The 24,912-nt window shown below is 48.8% G+C and overlaps 7 protein-coding genes across 7 annotated transcripts; 4 read left to right on the top strand and 3 right to left on the bottom strand.

Annotated features, from left to right (window-relative positions):
- Positions 1-140: 140 nt before the first annotated feature.
- Positions 141-1,244, bottom strand: N7479_000856 (Zinc finger GRF-type; the record flags this gene model as incomplete). The annotated part of the gene is made up of 2 exons (XM_057248554.1): positions 141-1,003; positions 1,088-1,244. The coding sequence occupies 2 exons, from the start codon at positions 1,242-1,244 to the stop codon at positions 141-143; spliced, it is 1,020 nt and encodes a 339-aa protein (XP_057112986.1).
- A 384-nt stretch (positions 1,245-1,628) lies between these two features.
- Positions 1,629-2,945, top strand: N7479_000855 (ankyrin repeat domain-containing protein; the record flags this gene model as incomplete). Its single annotated transcript, XM_057248553.1, has 1 exon — positions 1,629-2,945. The coding sequence occupies one exon, from the start codon at positions 1,629-1,631 to the stop codon at positions 2,943-2,945; it is 1,317 nt and encodes a 438-aa protein (XP_057112985.1).
- A 238-nt stretch (positions 2,946-3,183) lies between these two features.
- Positions 3,184-6,295, bottom strand: N7479_000854 (PX domain-containing protein; the record flags this gene model as incomplete). Its single annotated transcript, XM_057248552.1, has 7 exons — positions 3,184-3,411; positions 3,480-4,623; positions 4,672-4,768; positions 4,827-5,448; positions 5,520-5,828; positions 5,894-6,123; positions 6,199-6,295. 7 exons carry the CDS (start codon positions 6,293-6,295, stop codon positions 3,184-3,186), a joined length of 2,727 nt encoding a protein of 908 aa, XP_057112984.1.
- A 1,970-nt stretch (positions 6,296-8,265) lies between these two features.
- On the bottom strand, positions 8,266-11,058 carry ace1 (putative C2H2 transcription factor (Ace1); the record flags this gene model as incomplete). The annotated part of the gene is made up of 6 exons (XM_057248551.1): positions 8,266-9,457; positions 9,518-9,793; positions 9,848-10,092; positions 10,176-10,429; positions 10,550-10,902; positions 10,964-11,058. 6 exons carry the CDS (start codon positions 11,056-11,058, stop codon positions 8,266-8,268), a joined length of 2,415 nt encoding a protein of 804 aa, XP_057112983.1.
- A 2,613-nt stretch (positions 11,059-13,671) lies between these two features.
- pex6 (AAA family ATPase peroxin 6) lies at positions 13,672-18,190 on the top strand (the record flags this gene model as incomplete). Its single annotated transcript, XM_057248550.1, has 3 exons — positions 13,672-13,861; positions 13,928-17,669; positions 17,734-18,190. 3 exons carry the CDS (start codon positions 13,672-13,674, stop codon positions 18,188-18,190), a joined length of 4,389 nt encoding a protein of 1,462 aa, XP_057112982.1.
- Positions 18,191-19,925: 1,735 nt separating this feature from the next.
- N7479_000851 (uncharacterized protein) lies at positions 19,926-21,131 on the top strand (the record flags this gene model as incomplete). The annotated part of the gene is made up of 1 exon (XM_057248549.1): positions 19,926-21,131. One exon carries the CDS (start codon positions 19,926-19,928, stop codon positions 21,129-21,131), a length of 1,206 nt encoding a protein of 401 aa, XP_057112981.1.
- Positions 21,132-22,276: 1,145 nt separating this feature from the next.
- N7479_000850 (GABA permease GabA) lies at positions 22,277-24,598 on the top strand (the record flags this gene model as incomplete). The annotated part of the gene is made up of 15 exons (XM_057248548.1): positions 22,277-22,362; positions 22,422-22,455; positions 22,517-22,586; positions 22,650-22,891; positions 22,945-23,059; positions 23,110-23,188; positions 23,243-23,277; positions 23,326-23,354; positions 23,404-23,461; positions 23,515-23,716; positions 23,770-23,847; positions 23,908-24,036; positions 24,086-24,233; positions 24,296-24,374; positions 24,429-24,598. The coding sequence occupies 15 exons, from the start codon at positions 22,277-22,279 to the stop codon at positions 24,596-24,598; spliced, it is 1,554 nt and encodes a 517-aa protein (XP_057112980.1).
- Positions 24,599-24,912: the final 314 nt, after the last annotated feature.

Here is a 24,912-nt window from a genome sequence, read left to right as displayed (position 1 = left end):
TATCGCAAAGCTATCATATCATCGTAACAGTTCGTGAGATGGGTGGCCAACGCTGAGCCAAAAGTATACAAGGATATCCTAATGTCCTCTGAAACCAACATCGGTTATGTCTGCTGCATGTGCAATCCGATTTGCACCCCTCAGTAATAGGGCTTCATCCCTTCAATAAGAGAGCGATCCAGTTCCTCCTGAGCTTCCAGGTTTGAGATACGGTCTTGCAGCTTCTTAATATCGTCATCTTTCTTCTTTAACGCCAGCCGCGTCATATCCCGCCCCCGAATAATCCCCTGCGTCTTCAAGTCCTGCCGGTTAAGCAGCGAAACAATTTCATCCTGTGCTTTGTTTGGCAAAACAACACTATGCTTTTCCAGAATATCGAGTAGACTCTTTGCAAGATCCGAGGTGTCAAACTTCGAGTCTGCGCAAAGTACATTGCTGTATTTGCTAGGCGTGGGTGTCATGCATAATTCCACAGACGAGGGGGGGAATATATCGGTGCGAGAGGAGCGGGCGGAGAAAGGCGTCGCGGGTGTATACTGGCTGTGGAAAGGATTATCATTTGTGGCTTCTGCCAGTTTGTGTTTGCCGGGTGAGGTCACTGTGGAGGTGCGGGGGGTCTTGAACGGGGATTCGGGGTGGAAGTTGGGCTGTGAGATGAAGCTCTCAGTCTGGCTGGAAGATAGTGCCTTTACAAGCTCCTCATTGCCATCTGAGTCGTCATCCCAGCCAAAATCATCCGACGCTTCTGAGATCATTCTAGCCTTGGCTGTCTTAGGAGGCGACTTGAAGTTGCGCTGGGGAGTATTGATGTATCTGCGCTCAGTTTGTGGAGTGAGTAAGCCGTTGTTCATACGTCCTGGGGTATGCCTTGGTGGGGTGGGCGAGATAGGGTCGAGCTCGGATCGAGAGTTGGCAAGAACGGCTGCTTGCTCACGCATTGTAGCCTCATCTGCCCACAGGAAGAAGCTGCATTTGAGATGTGAAGGTTGCGCGCAGGTCCAAACTATTTTTTTTAGGTCAGTCATTAATCTATCTCAAGTTATTTCCCAGGCATCATCCTTGAAAGCCTGAGCAAGATTTGACATACACCATTTCCCGAAGTTTGCTCCCTGCTTCTTAGTTTGACGACGGGCGGCAACTGGGCGGTCTGGGCAGTTACAACACCAGAGGCCATCTCTGAAGAGGCCACGGCGCAGAGGTGCTGTATTCCCTGGCGAGCCTGGGTATTTCTGAGGGGACGACATTTTCCACTGTTTTTCCCCCGGATTGTGGTTCAGAGGGAAGTTGAAAGTTGCCTGTCGCCATGGAAACTTGCTTATCTTATCACCCCGCAAGGTCTTGGCACTTCTAAGACATCTATGGGGTCCTACCCAAGTGGATTATAGCAGTGCTATGAATAGAATATAGCTAAGATATGGGGAACAATCCGAGACAATATCGCATATATTGCATTATCCCGGTCACAGATGACCTCATGCATTGTTGAGGCTGAGGTAGGATCCCCACACATCCAACGCCATTGTTATAAGAAGCTTAACCCCACGTCAAGTCAATTCTTAAATACACTACTCGAACCACCCCCCAAATGATCAACCCCCCATGCTTCAGTGCCCTTTTAAAGATCCCAAATGCATACACTATGCATCCACCCGCAAGGGCCCCTCTCAACCCTCCCTAAAGAACTATACCTCATAATATCCGATTTCCTCCCATCACCATCAGACCTGAACGCCTTTACATGCACAAACACAACAACCTACAACCTCCTCAACAAGACCCTCTATAAGCGCGATGCAACCTCGCCAAATCCAAAATCCCTCTTCTGGGCCTCAACAACCGACAACCCCTCAACAGCCCTAAAATGCCTCTCCGCAGGCTTCGACATCCAATCAAAAACAGACACAGACCCACGGCTAAAAGGCTGCACGCCAATAATGCTAGCCGCCTTGCACAATAGCATCGCGGTACTCAAACTGCTCCTATTAAACGACGAAGCAAACCCAAACGCCCGCGACAGAAAATGGATCCGCCCGCCGCTATCCTGGGCCGTCAAAGAGGGCCACTCGGCCATAGTGCAGACCCTCCTGAATGACGACCGTACCGACGTCAACTTGCAAGATAAGTCGGGTGATACCGCACTTATGATTGCCGTCAATCACCAGCCCAAGATGATGACGATGCTTCTCTGTAGCGGGCGCGTGGATCCGCGTGTGTCAAATCGGCAGGGATGGACGCCGCTCAGCCGTGCTGCGCGCGAAGCAGATGGGGACGTGGCCTTGCTGCTTGCTCAGCATTTGCGGTTGATTCTTGACGGTGACGATGGTGCTGTGCACTGTCAGCATGTGTTCTTCTATGCGGCTATCATGGGGCATGTTGATATTGTGCGGTATCTAGTTAATTATTTTGGGGAGAAGCTCGATCCCAACGCCGAGGGACAGCAGTATGGGCGGGGAGCGTTTTCAATTGCGGCTTCGGCGGAGCGGGTGGATGTTGTACGGTTTTTACTGGAGTGGGATGTTACAGATCCTAATTTGCAGACGCATTGGAAGAGACAGACGCCTTTGTTTGTTGCTGCGGAGAATGGACACGAGGAGATCGTGGGTTTGCTGGTTGGATGTGAGAGGGTTGGGCTGGAAATTCCTGATATGCATGGGACTACGCCGTTGGGGGTTGCGACAGAAAGAAACCACGAGGGAGTTGTTAGACGGTTGTTAACTGGCTCTAGACGGGCTGATCCCAATGCTCGGGATGAGAACGGTCAAACGCCGCTGTTTAATGCTGCCTTTTACGGTCACATAGGTGTTATGGAGCTACTGCTCCAGGCGCCTGGAATTGATACACAAGTGAGTGATACAGATGGGAAGACCCCGTTAGAGGTGGCATTGGAGAATGGCAATCACCAGGTAGTGAAGGCACTGCAGAGGCACATAGGCAGTCCATCATGAATATTTCTTGTTTTAGGTATCGTGACCTAGTTATCTAGCGTGTGGGGTTCCTACCCGCTATATCTATCTAATCCTCTCAAGTACTCGGCGGAGCCATGAGTGAGCCAGCAGGTAGAAGCAAACGATCAATGTATCGGTGTGTAAAACAAAATCGGATAATGGCCGGGGGGAATCAAACGGGAGAGGCCATGTCTATGGCGGTATCACGAATGTAGCAAAGCAATTCTAACATGAGCATCTAATCCGCAAGCACATGCCGCAACATGGCACTAAACGGCTCAGTAAGCTTGAGAATCTCCGTAACCTCGGGCTTGACTGGTTCACCCGCAGTGCGGCGAAGTTGGTCCTGCTTCTTTATCCGGCGCCGGCGCTCTACGGCGATGGGGTCATCCATGTCCTCATCTGCAGAGTCTTCATCAGAGGCATCAGATGCTTCATCTGAGATGGTGAGGTCCTCCAGATCACCCTGTAAACCCCGGGTTAGCCTTAAAATCCGAATACAGTTTCGAAGTCGAATAGGTGGAAAACACATACCTCGTCAAGACCGAAATCACTGCCCCTGAAAGTTGCAACTCCTGGAATCGTCTCCGCAGAGTTACCTTCAGCAGCCATCTTCTGGCGGGTCTTGTTCAAATGCCAGCGTTTCCGGTCTTCGTGCCACTTGATAAGCTGGTTGATTTCCGTGAGAGCAAGGTCTTTATCGATTTGACCAACTGCAGCAGATCCTTGGAACAAAGCGTTGATGTCCATTTTACCTCCGGTGGGGCCGTTGCGCAGGAAGTCAAGAATCTCCTCAATCCAGCCCATTAGAGATTGGAATAGGCCGTTATCGTGCTGGTGCACTTCGTGGATGAACTTGTAGAAGTTGTGCTCATGGCGGGCGCACAGGTCGATGAAGGCCTGTACTGTTTGGTTCGGATCAGCAGAGGCATCCTGGCGCTGGGCACTCTCGATCACATTAATAGCATCGTCGGCAAAGTGAGCAAAGTCCGTAATGCTGCTGTATACATTGGCAGATTTGTAAACTCGGACAAGCGGCTCGTAGAAGATAGTGAACAGATCGCGGAAGAGCTGCAGTGTGACTGGCTCCTCGATAATGCCGAGCATCATCGCCTTGTCGCGCTGGCGGGTGTAGAGCTTCAGAAGCTGCTTCATGTGGGCGAACCATTGTGCGCCCTGCTGCATTTCCAGATCTACATTCTCCACGGCATAGTTCCAAGCCACATAGCCGTTGAACACCTTGCCAATCTGTTCCACGGTGAGTTCGGGTGACAGTAGTTCGGAGCGGAGAATGGCCACGATAATGTCAACATCGTCGGTAACAGCCTCGTCTCGGATCTCATTCTTGATATCTTCTGGGGCATCCGCGAAGCTCTTGAGCTTCTGAGTAAGAACTGTATCTCCAACCTTCGAAGCCAGAGAATCAATTGATCTTTGGAAATCTTTGATACCTTCATTTAGTGTTAATGAGAAGATGCGTTGCAAAAGTGATCGCGAGCCGAAGGGCTGGGCCATGAAAAGGTCAAGAACACCAGACATGACTGCAGCAGGGTTGGCGATGCGAATTACATTCTTCATTAGCGTGTATGGGACCAAGCCGTGGATTCTCTTCGCCTGTGCAAACAGTTCGGGGGAGTTATCCTCGGCAAGGAACAGGTGGTATATGGTTGCAGCAACCCTGTTCAATGTTAGTAAGGCGAAGCGCTCAGGAAATCATACTACCTACTCAATGCGGAGCCACTCAGCGAATTTCTGATATTGCGGGCTGAGGTCTTGGATTGAGGACTTCTCCCGGATCTCGCCGAACAGCTTTGTCAACCCATCTAAAAATCCAAGTGAGATTAGCAAACCATTTTATGCAGGAAGAAGCTCGCAACTTACTGCTCTCCACAATGTCCCGCCGGAACCGCTCCATGTACACGTCCAGCTCCGCCGCTCGCTGCCTAGCAATCTCGTAGAATCTCTTCTGTTCCTCAATTCTCACGGCATCCATGGCTTTCCGTTTCTGAACATCATTCAACTCTTCCTCATTTAACTCGATGGGGTGAGCAGTCAGGAATTCTTCCATGGCCTTGGATTCTGCAATACGCTTATTCTGCAATACAGTGCGCAAGAACGCGCGCAGCGACACACGCTGCTCCTCTCGGTACAACACACTCGCCCTCGACACGTCGCTCGTTGACGTACGCGGTGACTTTGTTGATCGCATTGATCCTCGGGAGATTGACCGGCGGACACTCCCTGGGGCAAGAGTTGGTGCAGAGAGCCGGTCCTCAGGAGCATTCGTTTCCAGTGTTGAAAGAGATGAAATAGACGAAGCGTCATCGTCTGCACTAGAGCCCCACCAGCTCGAGGTGGAAGTCTTGTTCTTACGAGGAAGAGGGGGGAGTTGCTTTCCTGGCAGTTCAGTCCTCAGTCTCTTGTGGAGCTTGACAAACTCTCCATATCTCCTCCCAATATGAATCTCCTTTTTGTCATGGTGACGAACTCGAATAATGAATTCCTACAGCAGATATTGTCAGCAAAAAGTCCCAGCTTCCAAAAGAAGGCAATTTTCAGAATTATGAAACTCACTGCATGCTGATGGTATCGCACTGTCCGCTTGACAGAGGTTGTCCGAACAGCGGCCACGTTCACATCCCAACCATTGATTGAATTACCCTCGGGCGTATTAAACAGTAGGCCCGAATCCTGAGCGCCACGCTCGACAATCTCCATCTCCGAGAACTGAATGCGCTCCTCGTATCCCGACGCCGTCGGCACACCCGAAACCATCATCAGCTCCACCAGCTTCTCACATTTCCGAGCCAACTTCCGGCGCTTTGTCTCCTCCAGTCGATCCTCCGAAGACGAGACATGTTTATTAGCAAACGATTCTAAGAACTATATCCCCAACTTGTCAGTCACTCTGTTCCTCTGGTTTCCATTCAGTGAAGCGAAACACCCACTACTTGTAGCTTATCCTGCCAAAACTCTTTCTCGCGGGCCTGATCAAGAAATGGGAAATTGCGAACGTGGTGGACGAAAATATACCGAAGGATAGGGAGCTCCGAGTCGACTGGTGCGACCTCGCCGAATTCCGACCTGAAGGGGGCGCCGAATCGCTGGAGCGCGGTAGGGGAATTTAGCTCGGAGATTTCTCCACGGACTTCACGAGAAATGAGCTCGCGCTTGAGGTCTGCGCAAATTATCTACACGTCAGCAACTATGAAATCGGAATATGAGCTTGGGATCATCATATCCTGCAACTTACAGTGTTCTTGCTTGCCCGTCAGCACCTGGCCAGGCGGGGTTGCATCCACATCTCCCTTGACATTGAGGGCTGGAGCAAGCGATTGTATTTCCGGCATGTTGAGAGATAATTCTCCTCAGTTGAGGGGGAAGCTGAGTCCCTAGGGTATTGAATCGCACGGCCAGTATCCAGGTAATGTGATGAAAACTGGGGAAGCACAGAATGCGTCTGCCTAAAAAAAGGGCTAGTTGGCGCCGCAATACTCAGCGGCTACGTAGACAGGGCTGAACTGGGTCTCAGGATATTTTGGTGTTGTGAAAGATGTGGGAACAAAGATGATGGGGGGGCACTAAGTGGAGTCGGAGACGGAGAAAAACGATGTCGTCACCCGAGGAATGTTTTTAAATTAGTCTCTCACCAGGCTGTACTATTATATATATACTCTATATGTGATTCTATATATATACTATCCTTCTCTCCAACTCAGCCCCCCAGTCTATGTTACTATATGATTTTGATCTGACGCAGCCTGTAGTCCCTAACGCCGGGGTCACGTACGCCAAGAGTTATTAAAGTGTTGCCTACTAGTTCTACGCCTTACAAGGAGGGATTTTTTCTCGGCACGGTCATTGATCATTTATTCTACTGTGGACTAGTCAGTGTACTAGTGTACTATTAGTAGCTGTACGTACCATGTTCCCTTTGGTGGGGCTTTCCCATCCCCATTTTATGATCGCGAGTCATGTTGAGTAAATCTCTGTCGGAATCTTCATTTTTATAAAACCCCGAGCTATTATCTCCGACATAAATCTCAAGGTCACCAAAAGATTCACGTTGTTTGTGATCTAAATATTGAAGAATTCATCTAGTTCAGTAGTTGTGATGTCGTAAACGTGCTTATATTTGTCCAAGTGGTTAACCCCAGGATCTACTCGCTAATATATTATTAGGACTGTAGTTTCTCTGGAAGATCCAAATAAAAACTCCTCGTCCCAACATATATGTATGGGGTATCTCTCCCACCTCTAAACACGCCATCATCATCGGCGTCTTTCTGAATATCTTGGATTGATATGTTAGATTCAGGATCATATATCGATATCGCCATTCCATTCGCAAATTCAGGTGCGAGTCGAACACTGCATATATCATTCCCTTGGTCTTGAGCTTGATCTTGAACTTGAACCAGGAGCAAGGTGTGGTCTCTGATCGTCTGGTCGTCCGCAATGAAGAACAAGTTTGCTGCTACTTCATTTCCAGTAACGCCTTCTCGAAGAATGCGAATAATTTCGTCAATACATTTCCCATGGAACGCAGATGTGTCATAGCAATCAAACTCGGGAAGGGCAGACCATGCGTATTCTTCAATGTCCGAGTCGACTTCAAGGATGTAGAGGCTCTCTGGTCGAAGAGCGCTTCTTCGGTAGGCTGTGAAGATAATATGGGAAAGTATCTATGGATCGAATGAGATAAAAACTATGGGATGCACGAAGAAAGGTATTACATTACGTGGAATATGTTGTATGCAGACAATGGGGAATAACACTGCCATTTGGTTTTGGTGGAAACGCGGAGAACAAGTGAAGTTGAGCAACATCAAGGACAATGACCCACAGACCTCGGGAGCTCGACGGGGCTTACAAAAGCAGTGTCCTAGTAATCAAGTGTCCAACGCATTTCTAGTGTTGGCCCCACTCAACGAAGGTCAAGCGTTCAGAGTTACGGGGAAGGCAGCTGTTTCTCCAGAATTAAGAAGAGAGAAATTAAGTACATACTAACTACATGGTAGTGGTAATAGTAGCAGGTTCCCGTATTCCCTCATTCGGACATACATCTCTCTCATGTAGAAGAATACTAAGACTACTATATTCGATATGAAAATGCAAGAAACGAGGGAAAGAAATTCCAAATTCAGCCATGTTATTTGTGGTAGAAATACTCCGTAGAAAGATTAAGATAAGATCAAGATAGAAAAGATAAAAGGATAAAAACAACCCGCATTTCCATCGCTAAGAACATTAAATTCGCTTCAGAAAACATCGAGAAGGGAGTATTTGCGAAGAACCCCAGGAACCCGACCCCACCTTTCTACTTCATGAATTCCAGCTCCATGTCGCGAGGCAGGTAGTGTCCCTGGGGTTGATGGCCGTTCCAGGGCTGCATGCTCTGCAGGACGCGTTCGTGTTCAAGAGAGGGGAACATTTGCTGCTGAGGCTGGTGGTATTGAGCCGAGTGATCGCTGGAAGTTTGCATCATGGGCTGGGCACCCATCTGAGCGCTTTGGTTGTAAAGGGTGAAGTCGTTACTAGCCTGGGCCTGGAGTCCATATTCGTAGCGCTCAGAAAGAGTATCGCCGACGTTGCAAGAGTCCGGCGAGTACAGCATGGCGTTGCCCTGCGCACCGGGAGAGAGGCCAGTGGGCTTTCCGGAGGCATCATAGGAACAGTGGTTGAGGTTCACTTGCTCGTATTCATTCGAATAACCCTTCATCACCTCGAGGGAATGACCCTGAGGGAGGTGCGCAGCCATCGCGGTGTAGTCCTCGTTGGCTGGATATTCCAAGTTGCTCCAATCCAGATCGAAGTTGATGCTTTCAGTGCCGGTGAGCGGGGATCCGTCAAAGGACACTGGTCCCATCAAGTCGGGAACTGATTCGGCGGATGGGATAGACATGGAGTTCATAGACTGGCGGTGCATCTCCAGGGCCGGAATCAAGCTGTTCGGATCCCCGGCTTCAAATTGACTTTGGAAGGCACTGAGGTTCACCGAGGTTGGGAAGGAGTTGACATCGGTCATCAGATAGGGCGATGTTTCTCCGAATAGAGGGAAGTCCTCCCCATGAGCAAGCGCAGGAGGGTCAGCAAAGTTGAACTGGGGATTCTCGGGCCAGTTGTAAGGCTGGTCGCTGGGAGAAGGGCTAGGGCCAGGGATTGGAGAGGCAAAGTCGGTCGTCTTGGAAGCAGGAGTGGATACGCTGGGAGTCTGAGGAGTGGCCTGGGCAGAAGAGCCTCGCTTGCTAGCATTGCTGCCATTGCGGCCGTTGTTCTTGGATCGAACGTAAACCCATCCATGGGATTTTTCCATGTGCTGCTTGCAGTTGCTGGCGCGCTTCGAAGCATAGGGGCACTTGTGGAATTGACACTTGAAGAGGGTAGGCTTGTCCGAATGCCTGTCGTTCATGTGGCGATCACGTTCTTTCTCGGTGGGCCAGCCTTTGGTGTGGTAATTGCAGTCAGTATACTCGCACTTCCAGGGGCGAGTGTGTGTTTTCTCGTGTTTCCTATAACATGGGTTAGCATTTCGGTTCAGATACTTCGATTCAATGGACAGGATAACTTACGTCAAGTCACAAGGGCGCTTGAAGACCTTATCACAGTCGGCACACTTTTGGTTGATATTCATGGGAGGAGCATCCTTCTTGCGACGGGCCATAGAGCGCTCAACGCCCTCATCGACCGCATCGTCAAGGCTGATAGTACGCTTAGCAACACCAGGAACGTCCGCCTCGTAGGGCTTTCCCGTGGCCATGGAAATGAGCTTTCCATCTTGCATGACTACAAGTTCAGCAGGCTTCCCGTTCTTGGATAGACCACCTTCCAGGGTAGCCTTCTCGGTGCTATTTTTGAATTAGTTAGGTTCTGCAGTCCAAATCAGATGGGATATTACATACATAAGAGTGATGGACTCCTTGTTGGATTCGGAGCCCTGAGTCGCCTGGACTCGTTCACGTTCGGCACGAACCATTGCTGCGTATCGTCGGACCTGCGAAACAAGGTCAAGGAAGTATCCGTTAGTGTAAGGTCGATCGGCTGGTAGTCGCTGATCACGATCGTTGAGATGCGAAGTCGAAGTATGCAAGCACTGGATCGTAAATTCGCAAAAGTTGAGATAGGAATTCCGAGAAGTGGCGGAGTTCTTTAAATAAAGTAAAAAAAAAAAAGAATAAGCTTCAACTAGAACTCCATAAACCCTTTAAATAGAACAATGTATTGACTTACCGGTGCCAACCACAATAGGGTTTTTTCGAGGTCGCGCAAACAGACAATCTGCTTATTGATAATGCGCTGAGGGACACTTCGGACCAATGGGTGGAATGGTTTCAAACGAGGTTCTTTCAAAATAGGAACAAGCACAAAACGTTCAATCTGTTTGCAGGCAGCTGGACCCAACTGACGTTTTGGCGACGAGCCAGTCTCAAAAGCCGAAATAGAGCTTGTAATGGCAGATTGGTTGTCGTGAATACCATCATTCACTATTGATTGTTAGGGCTCAAATATGGAACAATAGGGAAGAATAGGGAAGAATAGGGAAGAATAGGCAAGAATAGGGAAGCAAACAACCACACTTTATGCTTGTGGCATGTGACACCCACCTTTATTTTTCGAGTCAGCGAGCCCCTCTTCACTACTGACAGAGGTTCCGAGTCCACTGTCGGACTCGTGGCTATGCTGTTGACGGGTCTTTTTCTCGTCTAGTGGGATGGGAATGCTGCGACCCTCTTCACTTGAGGAACGCGGGGAGTTGGGCATAGACTTCGAGTTACTGCGCACTAATCCACTCTCCACAGGACTCTCACCAGCGACCTGTGAGCTCTGGTCTTCAGTAGATTCCAGAGTCAGGCGGCCTAGGATGGAAGTCATGCGCTCTTCAGCAGCAGCGATAGCTTCCAATGAAGTAGCCGAGCGATGAGGTAGGGAGCGAACGTTCAAAACAGGGTCGCGATCACTCGATGGAGGAGAAGTGGGGGTATTGAAAGTCTCCCCCTTTTTTCAAAAGCATCTTAGACTCAGGCGAGTCGCTTGACAGGGTGGGAAGGGTGGTGTTTAAGACGGGCCGGCGACGCGGGTGCACCCGCGATGGCTCAGTTTGGATGGCCGACATTATTGGGCGTACTACTGTAACGACTAAAATTTAGCATACATATTCGGACAAGAAAGGAACAGTGGATTGCGGCTGATTGGCCCGTGCCATGACTCACCGGATAGTTGTCCAGATGATTCGAGAAGTGACGTACAGTCGAGTCAGAGATGCAAGCCTCGAATTTGGTGCGGATTATCTCCGTTCTTTGGTATATAACAGGACCGCTTCTCTTCCAAGGTTGGATACGGCAACTCAAGACCGATTGTAATCGACAGACTTGTACCGCTATGAGGCCCTGGAGATCTATCACGATAGTGATCGTCTGATCTCTCGATGAACATGCACTCCTAATCCAATGTGTCGCGGACAGGGGAACGGAAGACTTCAAAGCGGGGGTTCGGGGCGAAGAGGATCAACAAAACTGGCTTAAATAGCTTTTAATCAACGATAGCGATGCCCGAAGATGAAATGAATTCCCCGGATTCAAAGTGCTGTCCAATGCAGAGATATAAGGTCAAAGACGAGGCGTTCCAAGCGGTGAGCCCCACTAAATATGAAATCTGTGGAATTCCTTAGACTGAAGGCGAGCAAAAAAATATTGAAAAGAATAAAGCCGAACACAGAATGATGGGGGAATAAGCGGATCAAGGAAGAGAAGATGCCGGGGAGGCTCATTGCGTGTTGGATGTCTGCCTGATAGACGAAGACGCTAACACCGAAATGGTATAGACTATGGATGGCTGAGCACATTCTACGATTTATGATTGGTCATCAAAGAAGTTAGTACTGTAAAGTGATGACAGTAATTAAATAATGTAGTGTTGTACTATGGTTCCCGCGTGGCTATCAACGGGTATTGTATTGTTTCTCCACTAGTTCCACTGGATTCTTAAAATGGAAGGGGGAAACAGATGAGAATTCCCCTCTTAGAGCCTCACTTTGTCCAGGCAACCTTTTTTTTCTATTTCAGCTACGCGTCCTCCTAAATCCTCACTGTGAAATATTTTTCAACGGCGAAATCCGGCGGAGTCAGCATTCTGATTCTGTCTACGTCACCCATTGCCAGGATCATGCCATGAAAAAAAAACAATTAGAAGATCAGAGCACCTGACCAGAGTCTTGGCCCCCAATTAACCAACAAAAGGTCCGTTCCTACGAACCTACTCCGTACGGAGTATCTACATAGGAACACCATAAACTATCCTTTACGGAATAGATCCATATGCAAGAGGTTTCGTTCTAGACCCCAAATGGTAGCCGATTCATCGATTTCACATCAAATACGAGCTGCACGTGTGTATTTGAGCCTCCAGCCACTTGTTGTACTTGACCGGCCCAATAATAGTTCTGTTTAATCTCGGACGAAAATGCGTCCGTCGGAAACAGCTTTTTCCCTATTTTATGCGGATCGGGCCTATCTATGTTGTACTCGTATCGTGCCAAGTGGCATTCACCCCTCGACAGCACCGCCCCATTTGACTCGTCTTCCCCAGTGCACAGCCCGTACACAGCCCACCCGTCCATCAAAAGGGACCAACTTTCGAAAAAAAAAATTTGCATAAAACATACTTGAGTCTTGTTTGTAACGTTTAATTGACTTTACAACATTGTACCTGAAATCAACACCTGTCGTGTTTGCAAGGGGTTAACAACAACCTTGTTAGAATCTTACATAGTTCATTAGTATACCAACCACAGGACTATATTAAGAACCCTAAACCCCTAAAACCTTGCAGCTTTAGGCCATGGAATTAGTATGGAAGCACATCCCTGGCAAGCCATCCGGGGAAAGCAATCAGTCAACAGCATTTTTTTTTAAATCCCCGAATGTGCCTGATCTACATCTTTGGCGTAGTCACCCGTCATCGGCCTGACTATTCTAGGCTGCGACGTTATTAATTCAATATGCAACTACCTACGGAGTACTCCGTAGTTATCAACTGAATAATGTTGGGCGGTATTTGCGGTGAAGTCTAGGTGCATGAATGAGTCTGCCTTGATCATAAGAGTTGACAAATATATATCTCCAAGGAACCCAATTTGGCCAAAGTTGTTATAGCAGAAATATATAAATATACGCCCCCAAATATAAGCTCATCTGTTCGCTCAGATTGGTTAAGACAGCGGCAGTCAATTGGATCCGACACCAAATGATATCGGCCATTTGGAGCTGGGGAAGCTTCTATCTTGGACGTTATCACAAGCAGGACCCAGCCAATGGTGTTAGAGCAGGCTTCCATCGGACAGAAAGCCATACAGTATTTGATACTATTAGGATTATCATCCTAGTTTATGAAAAACCCAGTTCTAATTCATGAAAAGTGCAGTAGAACTGTAGTGCATATGTACACATGTATCCTCTCCATTCCTACTTCCCCGGTTGATTGGACCTCGGCTTCGGGATATGGCAGAATAGCGGGCGGTGCCGAGATGCCTGCGTGTTGATTTCCCCCGGATTTTGGATCCGGCAAACCTCGTCTTCTCCCCTCAGTAATTCGTTAAATTTGGCGCGGGATTCTGTAGGACATCTTCTCATGGGTGCTTGTTAAACGGATGACTTGGTGATTGCACTCCGTTCACATCTCCCTATCTCCCCCGCTTCATTTACCGACGGCAACCGGCCAAGACATCGCAATGGACTTCGAACAGTACGGACAGAGCTCCCAGAAGCCTCGACAACGGAGAAGAAGAGCTGGAAAGCGGCGATTGAACAATAAGGCACCTATCGCAGCACGTTTAGCGCTGGATCCCCAGCTGCGTGGGAAGGTCGGCATATTATCCGAGGATCTAGCAAATGACCTGTTCCAGCAGCAGGCCCTTCAAGGTGAGTGTGAAACCCCTTCGACTGTTCACTATAACAATGCTAACCGGCCCGTCTCCTTCTGATCAGATGTCACCACTTCCGATGACGGAGTGCTTTATGTTGCAATTGCCCCGCATACGCCGACTTATACATCTGTGGAAGATCAGGCCTGGACGATACTCCCAGTGCGCATTCAGCCCACAGAGAGATCACCAGTTCCAATGTCACGATCGACCGTGCTGTTTCCCGAATCAGCAGACTCACTCCAGCCTTTCCTCCAGGCCTTGGGGAAAGTCGACTTGTCACGCAACTCCCTCCAGGCACACCGTTCCGTAGAGATTCGGATTCTGGATGTCGCCCCAATTCATCTCGATACAATATTTGTGACCGTTGAGCGAAATCTCCTGCGCAATCACGATGATATTCAGAGCAAATTTGGGGGTGGGTTCCCGAATGCGCAGGGGCCGAATGGAGTCTGGGGAAAGGCGGGGAAGTCGGCAGAAGCTAAGAAGTATTCGAAAAGGGCTGCAGCTGATACCGAACAACGTCTTACTGCAGCTGTTCGTGAAGCATTGGGGGCTCAGCGCATTGTGCATACCGGAGACGTGTTGCCCCTTCCCCTTCCTTCTCATCCCATAACTTATGCGCCGCCACCCCCTGCGCGGATCTCATTCTGCGAGCCCGTTTCGCAAGGCTTGCTGATGTCGACGACAAAGATCGTGCTTGTTCAAGCCCGCCCTCAAGGACTCCGTGCTCAACAAACTGTGCCTTCGAGGTCTGCGCTTCTGAAGCAAGTGGCCGAGGATGAAGCTGACGACACCTCCAACGAGCAATTCTATTCTGCAGCCGAGGATAAGCCTGGTGAAAGCGGGACAGAAATGGAGGTAACATCAGCTGCCGAGGAGTCGGAAACAGAAGGCTCAGCAGGGTCTATGAGTGACTCCTCTGATGATTCTCTGGAAGACATGATTTCTCTTAGTGCGCCTGAATTGCCACAAACACCATCGGGAGTGATGTCTTCCTTGACCTCGGCGACTCCTAGAGCCGGGGGCCGACGATTAGATGGAATTCATACCCCCGGATCTGTCGCATCAAATTTCACATCAACCACCATGCGCCCTGGCCGTGGTGGAGGCAAGACCTTCAAGGTGGAAGGTCTGCTGCAGCAAGTCCCAAACGAAGTGCTGCATCCCCGGCCTCGCGACGATGAAGACGTCGACTCTTTTGTCTTTGTAGATATCAGCACCCTTGCCAAGATTGGATGCTTCTCCGGCGATTGGGTCAGAATCGAAGCCGCCGAGGAGCCCCAGCTGAATATGTTCGCCTCACTCAAATTTGGAAGTTTCAATGATACCCCTGAAGACTCAGGTGACTGGCGCCCAGTTAAGATCTTTGGTCTTTCGGGTCTTCCGTCCTCCAAACCCCGGTATGCCATTAATCACTCCGGTGAACGCCGGCCCAGTATTTCGCAACGTCCACCCGCCCGCTTGACCCCTTCAGTCTTCGTTCCCCCGTTGCTTCTTGGTAACATTGAAAACCCCAAGTATCTGCGGATTTCCCCCATGAACTTCACCACTCCTAATAGCTCATCTAAACCTGGTCTTTTGCATCAGATGAAGAATACTGCTGCTAAGAACCCGCCTTTGGCGAAAGAGGTCACGCTGCTCAAGATTTCCACTCCTCTCTCAATGGATCGGGCCCTTCAACCAGCGCTATTTGCAGGACTAAAGCAGTACTTTGAGTCACGTCGGCGTATCCTTAAAAGTGGTGATTTGGTCGGAATTAGCGTGGATGAAGCACTCGGTAGAGCCGTGTTCTCTGGCACCGCTGGCGGTGACAGTGCCAGTCAGGAAGAAGACATCACTATGCGGCTGGGCCAAGTTGTTAATAGCAATAATGCTGGAGCCCGCAAAATCGGCGTCGCTTGGTTCCGTGTCGGGCAGGTAGCCCCGACTACCGTAGAAGAGCTGGAGGAGACTGGTGAAGATCAGTGGGGCGGCGTCGCTGTACTTGACCCGGCGACTACGCGCATGGTACAGGCTGGAAGCGATGTGAGCCGGGTTCCAGGCGTGTTGCGCAACGGGTGGGAGTATTGGCTGGGCGTCAAGACGATCCCAAAGAGCGTCCATGATGTGCCAATGCCTCATGGCATTGTTGCCGACCCACCTCACTCCTTTATCCCATCATTGCAGCAGCGGATCCGTGATCTGATGTCTGCTGCCACAAGCCCGCGGGCTATTCAGCTGGGAATGAAGCCTGTCTTTATACTCCTTAGATCCCAGCAAAGACATATCGGCAAGGCAACCATCGCAACTCGAGCGTGCTCGGATATCGGCCTCCACACATTCCCTATTGATGCGTACGACATCTTGACAGAAGGCGGTGCGAATGGTGGCGATGTCAAGACCGAAGCATATCTCAAAGCCCGAGCAGAACGAGCTTTCCACTGCGGAGCAAACTGCACCGCATTGCTGATCAGGCATATCGAGGTTCTAACAGCTGATCGCATTGTCACGGCAATGTCTGATATCTTGAACGACGCCAGAGTTATTATTGCCACCACCACAGATGTTGAGACTATCCCCGAGGGTATCCGCAGCCTCATCACCCATGAGTTCGAGATGGGTGCCCCGGAGGAGAAAGAGCGTGAAGGTATTCTGCGAAATGCCGTCGCAGAACGCAGTATCAGACTTTCTGCGGATGTGGAACTAGGCAGCATTGCTCTAAAGACTGCAGCTCTTGTTGCAGGAGATCTGGTTGACGTCGTAGAAAGAGCTGCCGGGGCGAGAACAGCTCGCCTCGAAAGTCTGGTCGAGGCTAGCAAGAAGCTCTCCGGCTCGGAGGTCTTTGTCAGAGACGTCCTGTTGGCAGGAGGCGACGGTGCACGTGGTGTTACAAAGGCAGACTTTGACGCTGCTGTAGAAGCTGCGCGCAAGAACTTTGCCGATTCGATCGGTGCACCTAAGATTCCAAACGTTGGCTGGGATGATGTCGGTGGATTGACCAATGTTAAGGATGCCTTAGTCGAGACCATTCAGCTGCCACTCGAACGGCCCGAGCTCTTCGCCAAGGGTATGAAGAAGCGCAGTGGTATCTTGTTCTACGGCCCGCCCGGCACTGGCAAGACCCTGCTTGCCAAGGCCATTGCCACCGAGTTCTCTCTCAACTTCTTCTCCGTCAAGGGCCCCGAACTGCTTAACATGTACATCGGTGAATCCGAGGCAAACGTGCGCCGAGTATTCCAGCGTGCTCGGGATGCTCGTCCCTGTGTTGTGTTCTTCGATGAGCTGGATTCCGTTGCACCCAAGCGTGGTAACCAAGGAGACAGCGGTGGTGTCATGGACCGTATTGTCAGTCAATTGCTCGCAGAGCTAGATGGAATGAACGGCGGCGAGGAGAATAGCGGTGGAGTTTTCGTCATTGGTGCGACTAACCGTCCCGACCTGCTTGACACTGCACTTCTTCGTCCTGGTCGCTTCGACAAGATGCTTTACCTGGGTGTGTCCGATACACATAGGAAGCAGGCGACTATTCTTGAGGCCCTGACGCGGAAATTCGCTCTTAGCCCCGACGTCTCGCTTGACCGCGTTTCAGAACAGCTTCCTTTGACATACACTGGTGCTGATCTGTATGCACTTTGCTCGGATGCCATGCTAAAAGCTATCACTCGAAAGGCCACTGCGGTCGACGAAAAGATCAAGACCCTACCAAATGGTCCCGTCAGCACTGCTTGGTTCTTTGACCACCTTGCTACGAAGGACGACGTGAATGTGATGGTAACCGAGGAGGATTTCCTGTCTGCTCAAGGAGAGCTTGTGCCAAGTGTTAGGTATGCATCTACTCCCTTCCTTTATCCTACCCTACCTACATACCATGATACTGACCCCCCGTAGTGCCAAGGAACTCGAGCACTTCGAGCGCATTCGCCAAACCTTCGAAGCAGTGGACAAGTCAAAGCAAGATCCCGCCGCAGCCGCACCACAGACAATCGCCGAGGCAATGGAGGCATTCAACCTGGGCGGCTCGGCCACACTAGCAGAGGCACCGGCCACGAATGGTGACAGCCACACCACCGGGGGTATCCACAACCGTCTCAAAGGCCTGAACAACAAATGGCCAGGCAACATTGTCCGCCGCGCCAGCGGCCAGTCAACGACCAGCAGCAAAGGCAAAGGCAAGAGCGCTAGCAAGAAGGGGAAGGGGTCCCGCACTGGTGCGGAATCTGATGGATCTGTTTATGGTGACGATGAAGATATGGCAGATGGTGCCAATGCTAAAGAGGATGGAGATGAGGATGATTACGTTGTTCGGACTGATCACTTGATGAGCCCTACGGAGAAGGTCGAATAGAAAGTCCGGCACTGTCTGTATATTTTAACGTGCCGGCACGGTTCAGCTGGCCGATCAGGTGGCCTTTGTATCTACTATGCTGATTTGATATACCTATTGTTTATCTGTACATTTCTAATTCCTTTCTCTGCCATTACTACATCCCTAGCTTTCTATCACCAACTACATAGGTCAATATTGCGGCGCTAGACCAGATGAAATCCTGAGATCTTTCAATGGGCCAATCTTTCATAATTGCATCGGATTGGCAGGGCTATCGTTTCGTTATTTTGAGATTTCTCTGTGATCAGAGCATGTATTCCAATGTCGTTCCCTTCAGTTGAAATTTAGGTTAAGGTTCGCTGTTGATATTCCAAGGTTGAGCCATTATCCGCGCGTTTACCTAGCTAACCTTCAATACCATCCATGGATGATACCTCCAGGCGTTATAAGGTTAAAGTTTTTTTTTTAGTTTATTCTAACATAAGAATAGTCGCTTTCGACGCAAGACTTTGATAGTCTGATATTAGGGACATTATATAAAAAGAATAGTCCGATGTGCTTTTAGATGTCTTTTTAGATGTTTGCGAATGCACTAAAAAACATAAATTCTATAAGGAGCATATTCCGATAGAAATGCAACACCTCTCTCTCGCCTTTAGCAGTCCCAGGGTAATTTTCGGCATTCCTATTGCCTACTTCTTCAGAAAATGCGAGCAACTAGACTCCTGAACGAGCTTATTGGCAAAACGGAAGTTCAATGAACGTTCCAAGACAGTCGGTCCATTTTTTCAATAATAATGTCGGGGGTTTCTCTTAGAAACCGGCCTAAGTTTCCCAGATCATGCAACTCAGAGCCATCCAACAAAGATTCCGGTTCATGGGATCCCTTTTCAAGGATTGGGTCCAAGATGGAATATTCAAAATGAGGCTTCCAAGGCCGTAACCTTGTTGCAGAGCAACTCAATTGTATACAGTATCTTTCTTAAAGCCTTCCTCTCTTTCTCTATGGTTTCTAGATCAAGTTGTAGCATTCTAAGAGCCAGTGTATGCGGACACTAATGCAATAGCTCGGAATATGCTCGATCGGATCAGAGAGCCCGAAAACCGCAGTGGGATATCACCTCAAGCTCAACTTTGTCCACTTCGGTGGAAACTGTTATAAGTTTGAGTTAGTCTTCAGTGAGATGGTTCCCCTCAGGTATGCTCAATCAGATCAGAGTGGGAGCATATATGGAAGGCGCGACGGGGAAGGATGACCTCGAGCTCGGCCTTCCCTACAAGCACAAGCTTACTGGAAGCCTCGCGCCTAAACAATATAGTACATAGTAAACAAATAAAAGAAATATGGTGAAGTTCCGCTCCCCACTCGCATTGCGTTTGTCATGCCAGGTCACAGTCTCGCGTTTTCCGCTTCGCGTCCCTCCACAGATTGGGGATTTGTAGCTTTCTTCTTGTCTCCTCTTCTCGTCTCGTCTCGTCTCCTCTCCTCTTCTCATCACTTTATCTTTCCACCCTTTCTCATCATATCTTCCATTCTTCTATCACTTTCCATTGATTTTCCATCCTTCTCATCCCGAAGGTTTGTGTTATCATCCACATAAGGTGTTCATCACATCATTCACTGACATCACATTGATAGGTTTTTTTTCATCTGTTGACCGAGCGTGTCTCCAACCACAGGCTCTGCTGATTGTCTTCTCTCCAACACATTCAATTCCACACTCTTGCGTGATTTGCACGCTGTCCCGCCATCATGAACATTATTCTGGACCCAGAGCAGTTGTCCTGGGGACAAGCTTACGCCAACAACTGTGAGCCTACCAAACTGCTGGAACGGCTCGCAAAGTACCCCCATATCCCAACACGTGAAGCCAATAGTTTCGAGGGAGTACCTCTGCCAGAGGCCATCATATTCGAGGAGGAGGGTACGACTGACTTGGGGACTTTGAGATGTCTCCCTAACGAAGTCGTGGACATGATTGTTAACAAATTAGACGTGCCCAGTGCCATCAGTCTATCATATGTCAACCGTACCGCCAATGTCTTTGTTCAGAACAGCTCCTTTTCATTTCTGAGGCGATGGACTCCTGGCCTGCCGAAGATTCTCGAAGAGACCCAAATCCATAAGAACTGGTCCATTTGTGAGCTTAAAGACGCAATTCGCCGTGAAACGTGCATGTCATGTGGTGACCCGGCTGTTCAACTCTTCCTTCCTACGATGGAGCGTATCTGCCATGCATGCACGCACGACAACACCGCATACTGGTGCCTTCCCATTGAACAGGCAGGATTAATTTTCGCTCTTGACTTACCTGATATCATTGACTTTCGAACCATCTACCTGTCGAGGCTGAGCCTAAATGGCCAGGGTTTTGGGGATCTTGGTGCCTGGGTTGTTCCTGTCAAAGCGGTACTGGCCAGAGCCCTGGAGGTGTATGGCAGCCGCAAGGCTATTAAGCGTGCTGCGGAGGACAACTCTTCAAGTTCTGACGAAGACGCAGACGCAGATGTAGAAGAAGGTATCCCCAATAACGATGAATTTGTGGTCGAAAACCAGAATGACATTTATCGTGCTGCTTCCCTGACTATCAACACCTCCCCACGGTATTCACCTGACCTACCAGACAGTCTTGAGCCGCAGTCCTACCGGCATGACGTTGTCTGTTGGGCACCTGTGGTGCCTCATGGGAATACCCGCACCCCCCTCCAGATGTGCCGTGGCTGCACTGCCATGCTCACACACCCTCGGATAAGAGACATATCTGACAGCCACATGAAGATGATGGGGCTTGACCCCGAAATCGATGCGCTTGAGCGAGGGTATCAAATCTACCGTCGTACTTTCCGTATGCGGAGTGAGACCGAGATGATCCAGCATGTTCGAACTGAGTGCCTCGGAGGTTGGATCCTGCTTTATGCAGAGTGTCTGAATGAGGGGTTGCCCTGGTCATGGGAATAGTGATGACAACCAGGGACATGGGATTCGGAGAAGGAACAGTGGGTGAAAGGGGGATCAATGCGATATCTTAACAATGAAAGCTTGGAAAGTTTGGGATTTGAATTTCCTTGTATGATTTCAAAATTTAATTTGGCGTTTAGGAGAAACGATGTACTTGGTACATCATAGGGGCAATGAAAGTGCTTAGCTGATGGCAAATTTGTTTTCCCTTACTTTATGGGCTCTACGATTCTCAATATCTTGTCATCTTTTCTTCATTTTCTCTCTTTTTATCTCCCCGAAAAGAAGGAGATACTTTTGATTTTGCTTGACTTCAGAGTGAAATGTGTTAAAATACGCCCTCAGACTGGAATCAGACCAAGCTCAAATTTGGAATGATCCACACCCAATAGATGAATAAGAAATAGCATCCCGTCGACCTCGGGAAATGAAACCCCGGGGCGAGAGATATCTTTACAAAGGAGTATTTGTAGAGATAGCGGTGGCCCACTGCTCCACACTCAAAGTCAGCATCTCGGCCCAATTCACTGAAACAGGAACGAAGGCCGTACAAGCCTGCAGACTAGTAGCCAAGCCCTTAAAAAAAGACAGTACAAAGTATATGATATGTTCATTTATCATATATATTATCATATATATTATCATATATTATGTATCACATTATATTTTCACATTCTAGATCAACTACTCTGTACTTTGTACTTTGTTTGTACTTCCCCTTACCATTTCCCCATGTAGATCCAGTGAGATATTGACCAATGATATGTCGATGAATACATAAGCTCTTGGGCTGCCGCAAGCCATGGATCGTCGGTCCGCGATTATCCAAGGGCCTTCCGACGATCTCCTACTTTCAACGTTGTGACTGGCTGAAAACGCCGCTCTCGGTCCGCCGCACCATTCATAGACACAGCTGGTTATCGCCTCTTAGCTTGTTTATAGTTACCCCAAATCCGTTACATAACACTTCTCCTCTACTTCCCCGCGTGGAACGAACGGGCGTGGAGAGAGGTGAAGATTAGTGAATTGGTGATATTCAAAAATATGTCGTCATGGCGTTTCATTCGGGGCCTGCTTAAGATGCCTGTTCCTCCTTGTCTCGCCTTTTTCTTTTCATCCCTTGCCCGTGGTACATAGCACTCGCCATGGACAAAGATGAATACAATAACGATGATGCTCAGCTGGCCCAGATGGGCCATAAGTCTGAGCTCAAGCGAAATTTCTCACTGATGTAGGTGCTGCAATTGTACACATGTTCCTGGATTGTGCTAACCTCTGTGTTCCTCGAAGGTCGATGCTGGGTCTTGCTTTTGCCATTCTAAATGTACGTGATGCGACCGGGAGCATACTAAATTCCATAAGAATCAACAATTGACACTCGACAGTCATGGACCGCTTTATCGGCAAGTTTGTCACTCAGTTTGCCCTCGGGAGGCAGTGTGAGTATTGTCTGGGGTATGTATCCGCTTGGCTCTTTGCCCAAATCTCAAAATCCAAAGCTAACATGACTTCTAATAGGTCTTGTTACAGCTGGAATCTGTAATTTGTGCATGGCTACTTCCCTTGCCGAGTTTCTTTCTGCATACCCTACCGCCGGAGGACAATATCATTGGGTCGCTGTGACTTCATGGAGAAAATGGATGCCAATTCTTTCCTGGATTACGGGTTGGGTCAACTGCTCTGGCTGGGTTGCGCTGGTCGCAACTGGTGGTCTTTTGGGCAGTGAGCTCATTCAGGGTGTGATCTCCCTTATGAACCCGGTAGGTCCTTCTAGACTACAATATTGACATGTTTTGCTGATTTTCAAATCTAGAGTTATAACCCTCAGCGCTGGCACCAATTCCTGATCTACCTCGGCTACAATATCGTTGCCTTCCTCGTCAATGCATTTATGAACAGCATTATGCCTTATGTCACCAAGGGCGCCTGTGAGATGCCCTATATCGAGCTGTCAGGGATCCACTACTAATTTCCATAGTTATCTGGTCTCTGACGGGATTTGCCATTATTTGCATCACCGTCCTTGCATGTGCCTCGCCGGATTATAACTCTGCAGAGTACGTCGTATCCGGTTGACCATTCCCTAGAATCAACAGACTGACAAAGGACAGATTTGTCTTCACCGATTTCATTAATAGGACTGGATGTAAGTCTCCCCTACAATTACCTATGTTTCTTGGACTGACTCTTGAAGGGCCTGATGGAGTTGCGTGGTTGCTTGGGGTATGTCGTTTGATGCAAAAATTCATGAGCATGTCTAACATATCAACAGCTCCTCCAAGGCGGTCTTGGTGTTACTGGTTTTGATGGCGTTGCCCACATGATTGAAGGTAGTTTCCACGATATTGCATTTGATCATGGATCTCAGGCTAATGGACTACAGAGATCCCTAACCCCTCGATTGAGGGTCCCAAGATCATGATTGCTTGTGTCGGTATCGGCACTGTTACTGGCACAATCTTTCTTGTTGTACTGCTCTTTGTGGCTGGCGATATCAACAAAATTATTGATTCTGCGGCAACTCCGCTCCTTGCAATCTTGAAGAATGCCACTTCGAGCAATGCAGGCGCTATTTGTCTCTTGATGTAGGCATCGCCGCTCTTCCATCACTTTCTCGTTGTACTGACACCTTCTCAAGCTTCCCGCTAGTCTGTGTTCTGTTCGCTGCAACCGCTATTATGACCACAAGCAGTCGTATGATCTACGCCTTCGCGCGGTATGTTATCATGGGAACCTCATCTTTCAACATCGGCCATTATACTGATATTAGTTATAGTGATGGCGGTCTCCCTGCGTCTCCGTTCTTCTCTCGTGTTCACCCCAAACTACAGGTTCCCTTGAACTCCCTATACCTCAACCTGGCTCTCGTGACTGTCTTTGGTTGTATCTTCTTGGGTTCATCCAGGTAAGCATATGCGTAAAACTTTATCCTGGATAATGCTAACGTCTTCAAGTGCTTTCAATGCTATTATCTCAGCGTCAGTGGTGCTGCTCGACCTCTCATATGGAATGCCAATTGCAGTGAACTGCTGTCGAGGAAGGAGAATGCTACCAGAACGTTCATTCAAACTGCCAGAAATTGTTGGCTGGACCATCAACATTGTATGATATCTCCCCCTGCGATTTCACTAAAACGATTATTTTACTGACTTGCAACTTCTTAGATCTCGTTGGTGTACATTTCGCTGACTACTGTTCTTTTTCTCTTCCCCCCTGAGTTGCCTGCCACAGGTAGCAACATGAGTGAGTTGACTCCCTCCTGTGATTCTAAAGCACGAAGCTGATTAGATGCGACAGATTACTGTGTTGCGGCATTTGGTATTGTCTTTGTCATTTCCACCATCCAGTGGTTTGTAGATGGACGCAAGAATTTCGTTGGTCCCCGTATCCACGTCGAAGTCTTCAATGGAGAAGCGAGTGCTCAACTAGAGCAGCCGATTCCATTCGTTGAACAGCATAAGAAATAGGTCTATAGATGGCCAAGATATATTCTACAAATGTAACATGATAGTGTGAAATCTGGAAGTTTCAAATAGAATTCCTCGCGATTCAAGCAACTGACTTCTATCATTTAGAAATAGTACTATGTCGTAAAATGATATAATTTTCCATCTGGCTTATACAGAGAATATTTACTTATCCAAATTGTGGTGGTCACTGGTCAGTATAGATCATATGATGATCATGTGACCAGATTGATAACCCCAAATACTATTCTACGTCATATGAATTTCTGTTTCACGTGATAGCTTCCCAACAATCCCATCCAAACTGTTGTACA

The sequence above is a fragment of the Penicillium vulpinum genome (assembly GCF_028829585.1).
Source record: "Penicillium vulpinum strain IBT 29486 chromosome Unknown utg000001l_segment0_segment0, whole genome shotgun sequence".
In the NCBI taxonomy this organism is placed as follows: Eukaryota; Fungi; Ascomycota; class Eurotiomycetes; order Eurotiales; family Aspergillaceae; genus Penicillium; species Penicillium vulpinum.
The sequence above is the reverse complement of the archived record's forward strand: the minus strand, read 5'-3'. Positions and strand labels throughout refer to the sequence as shown.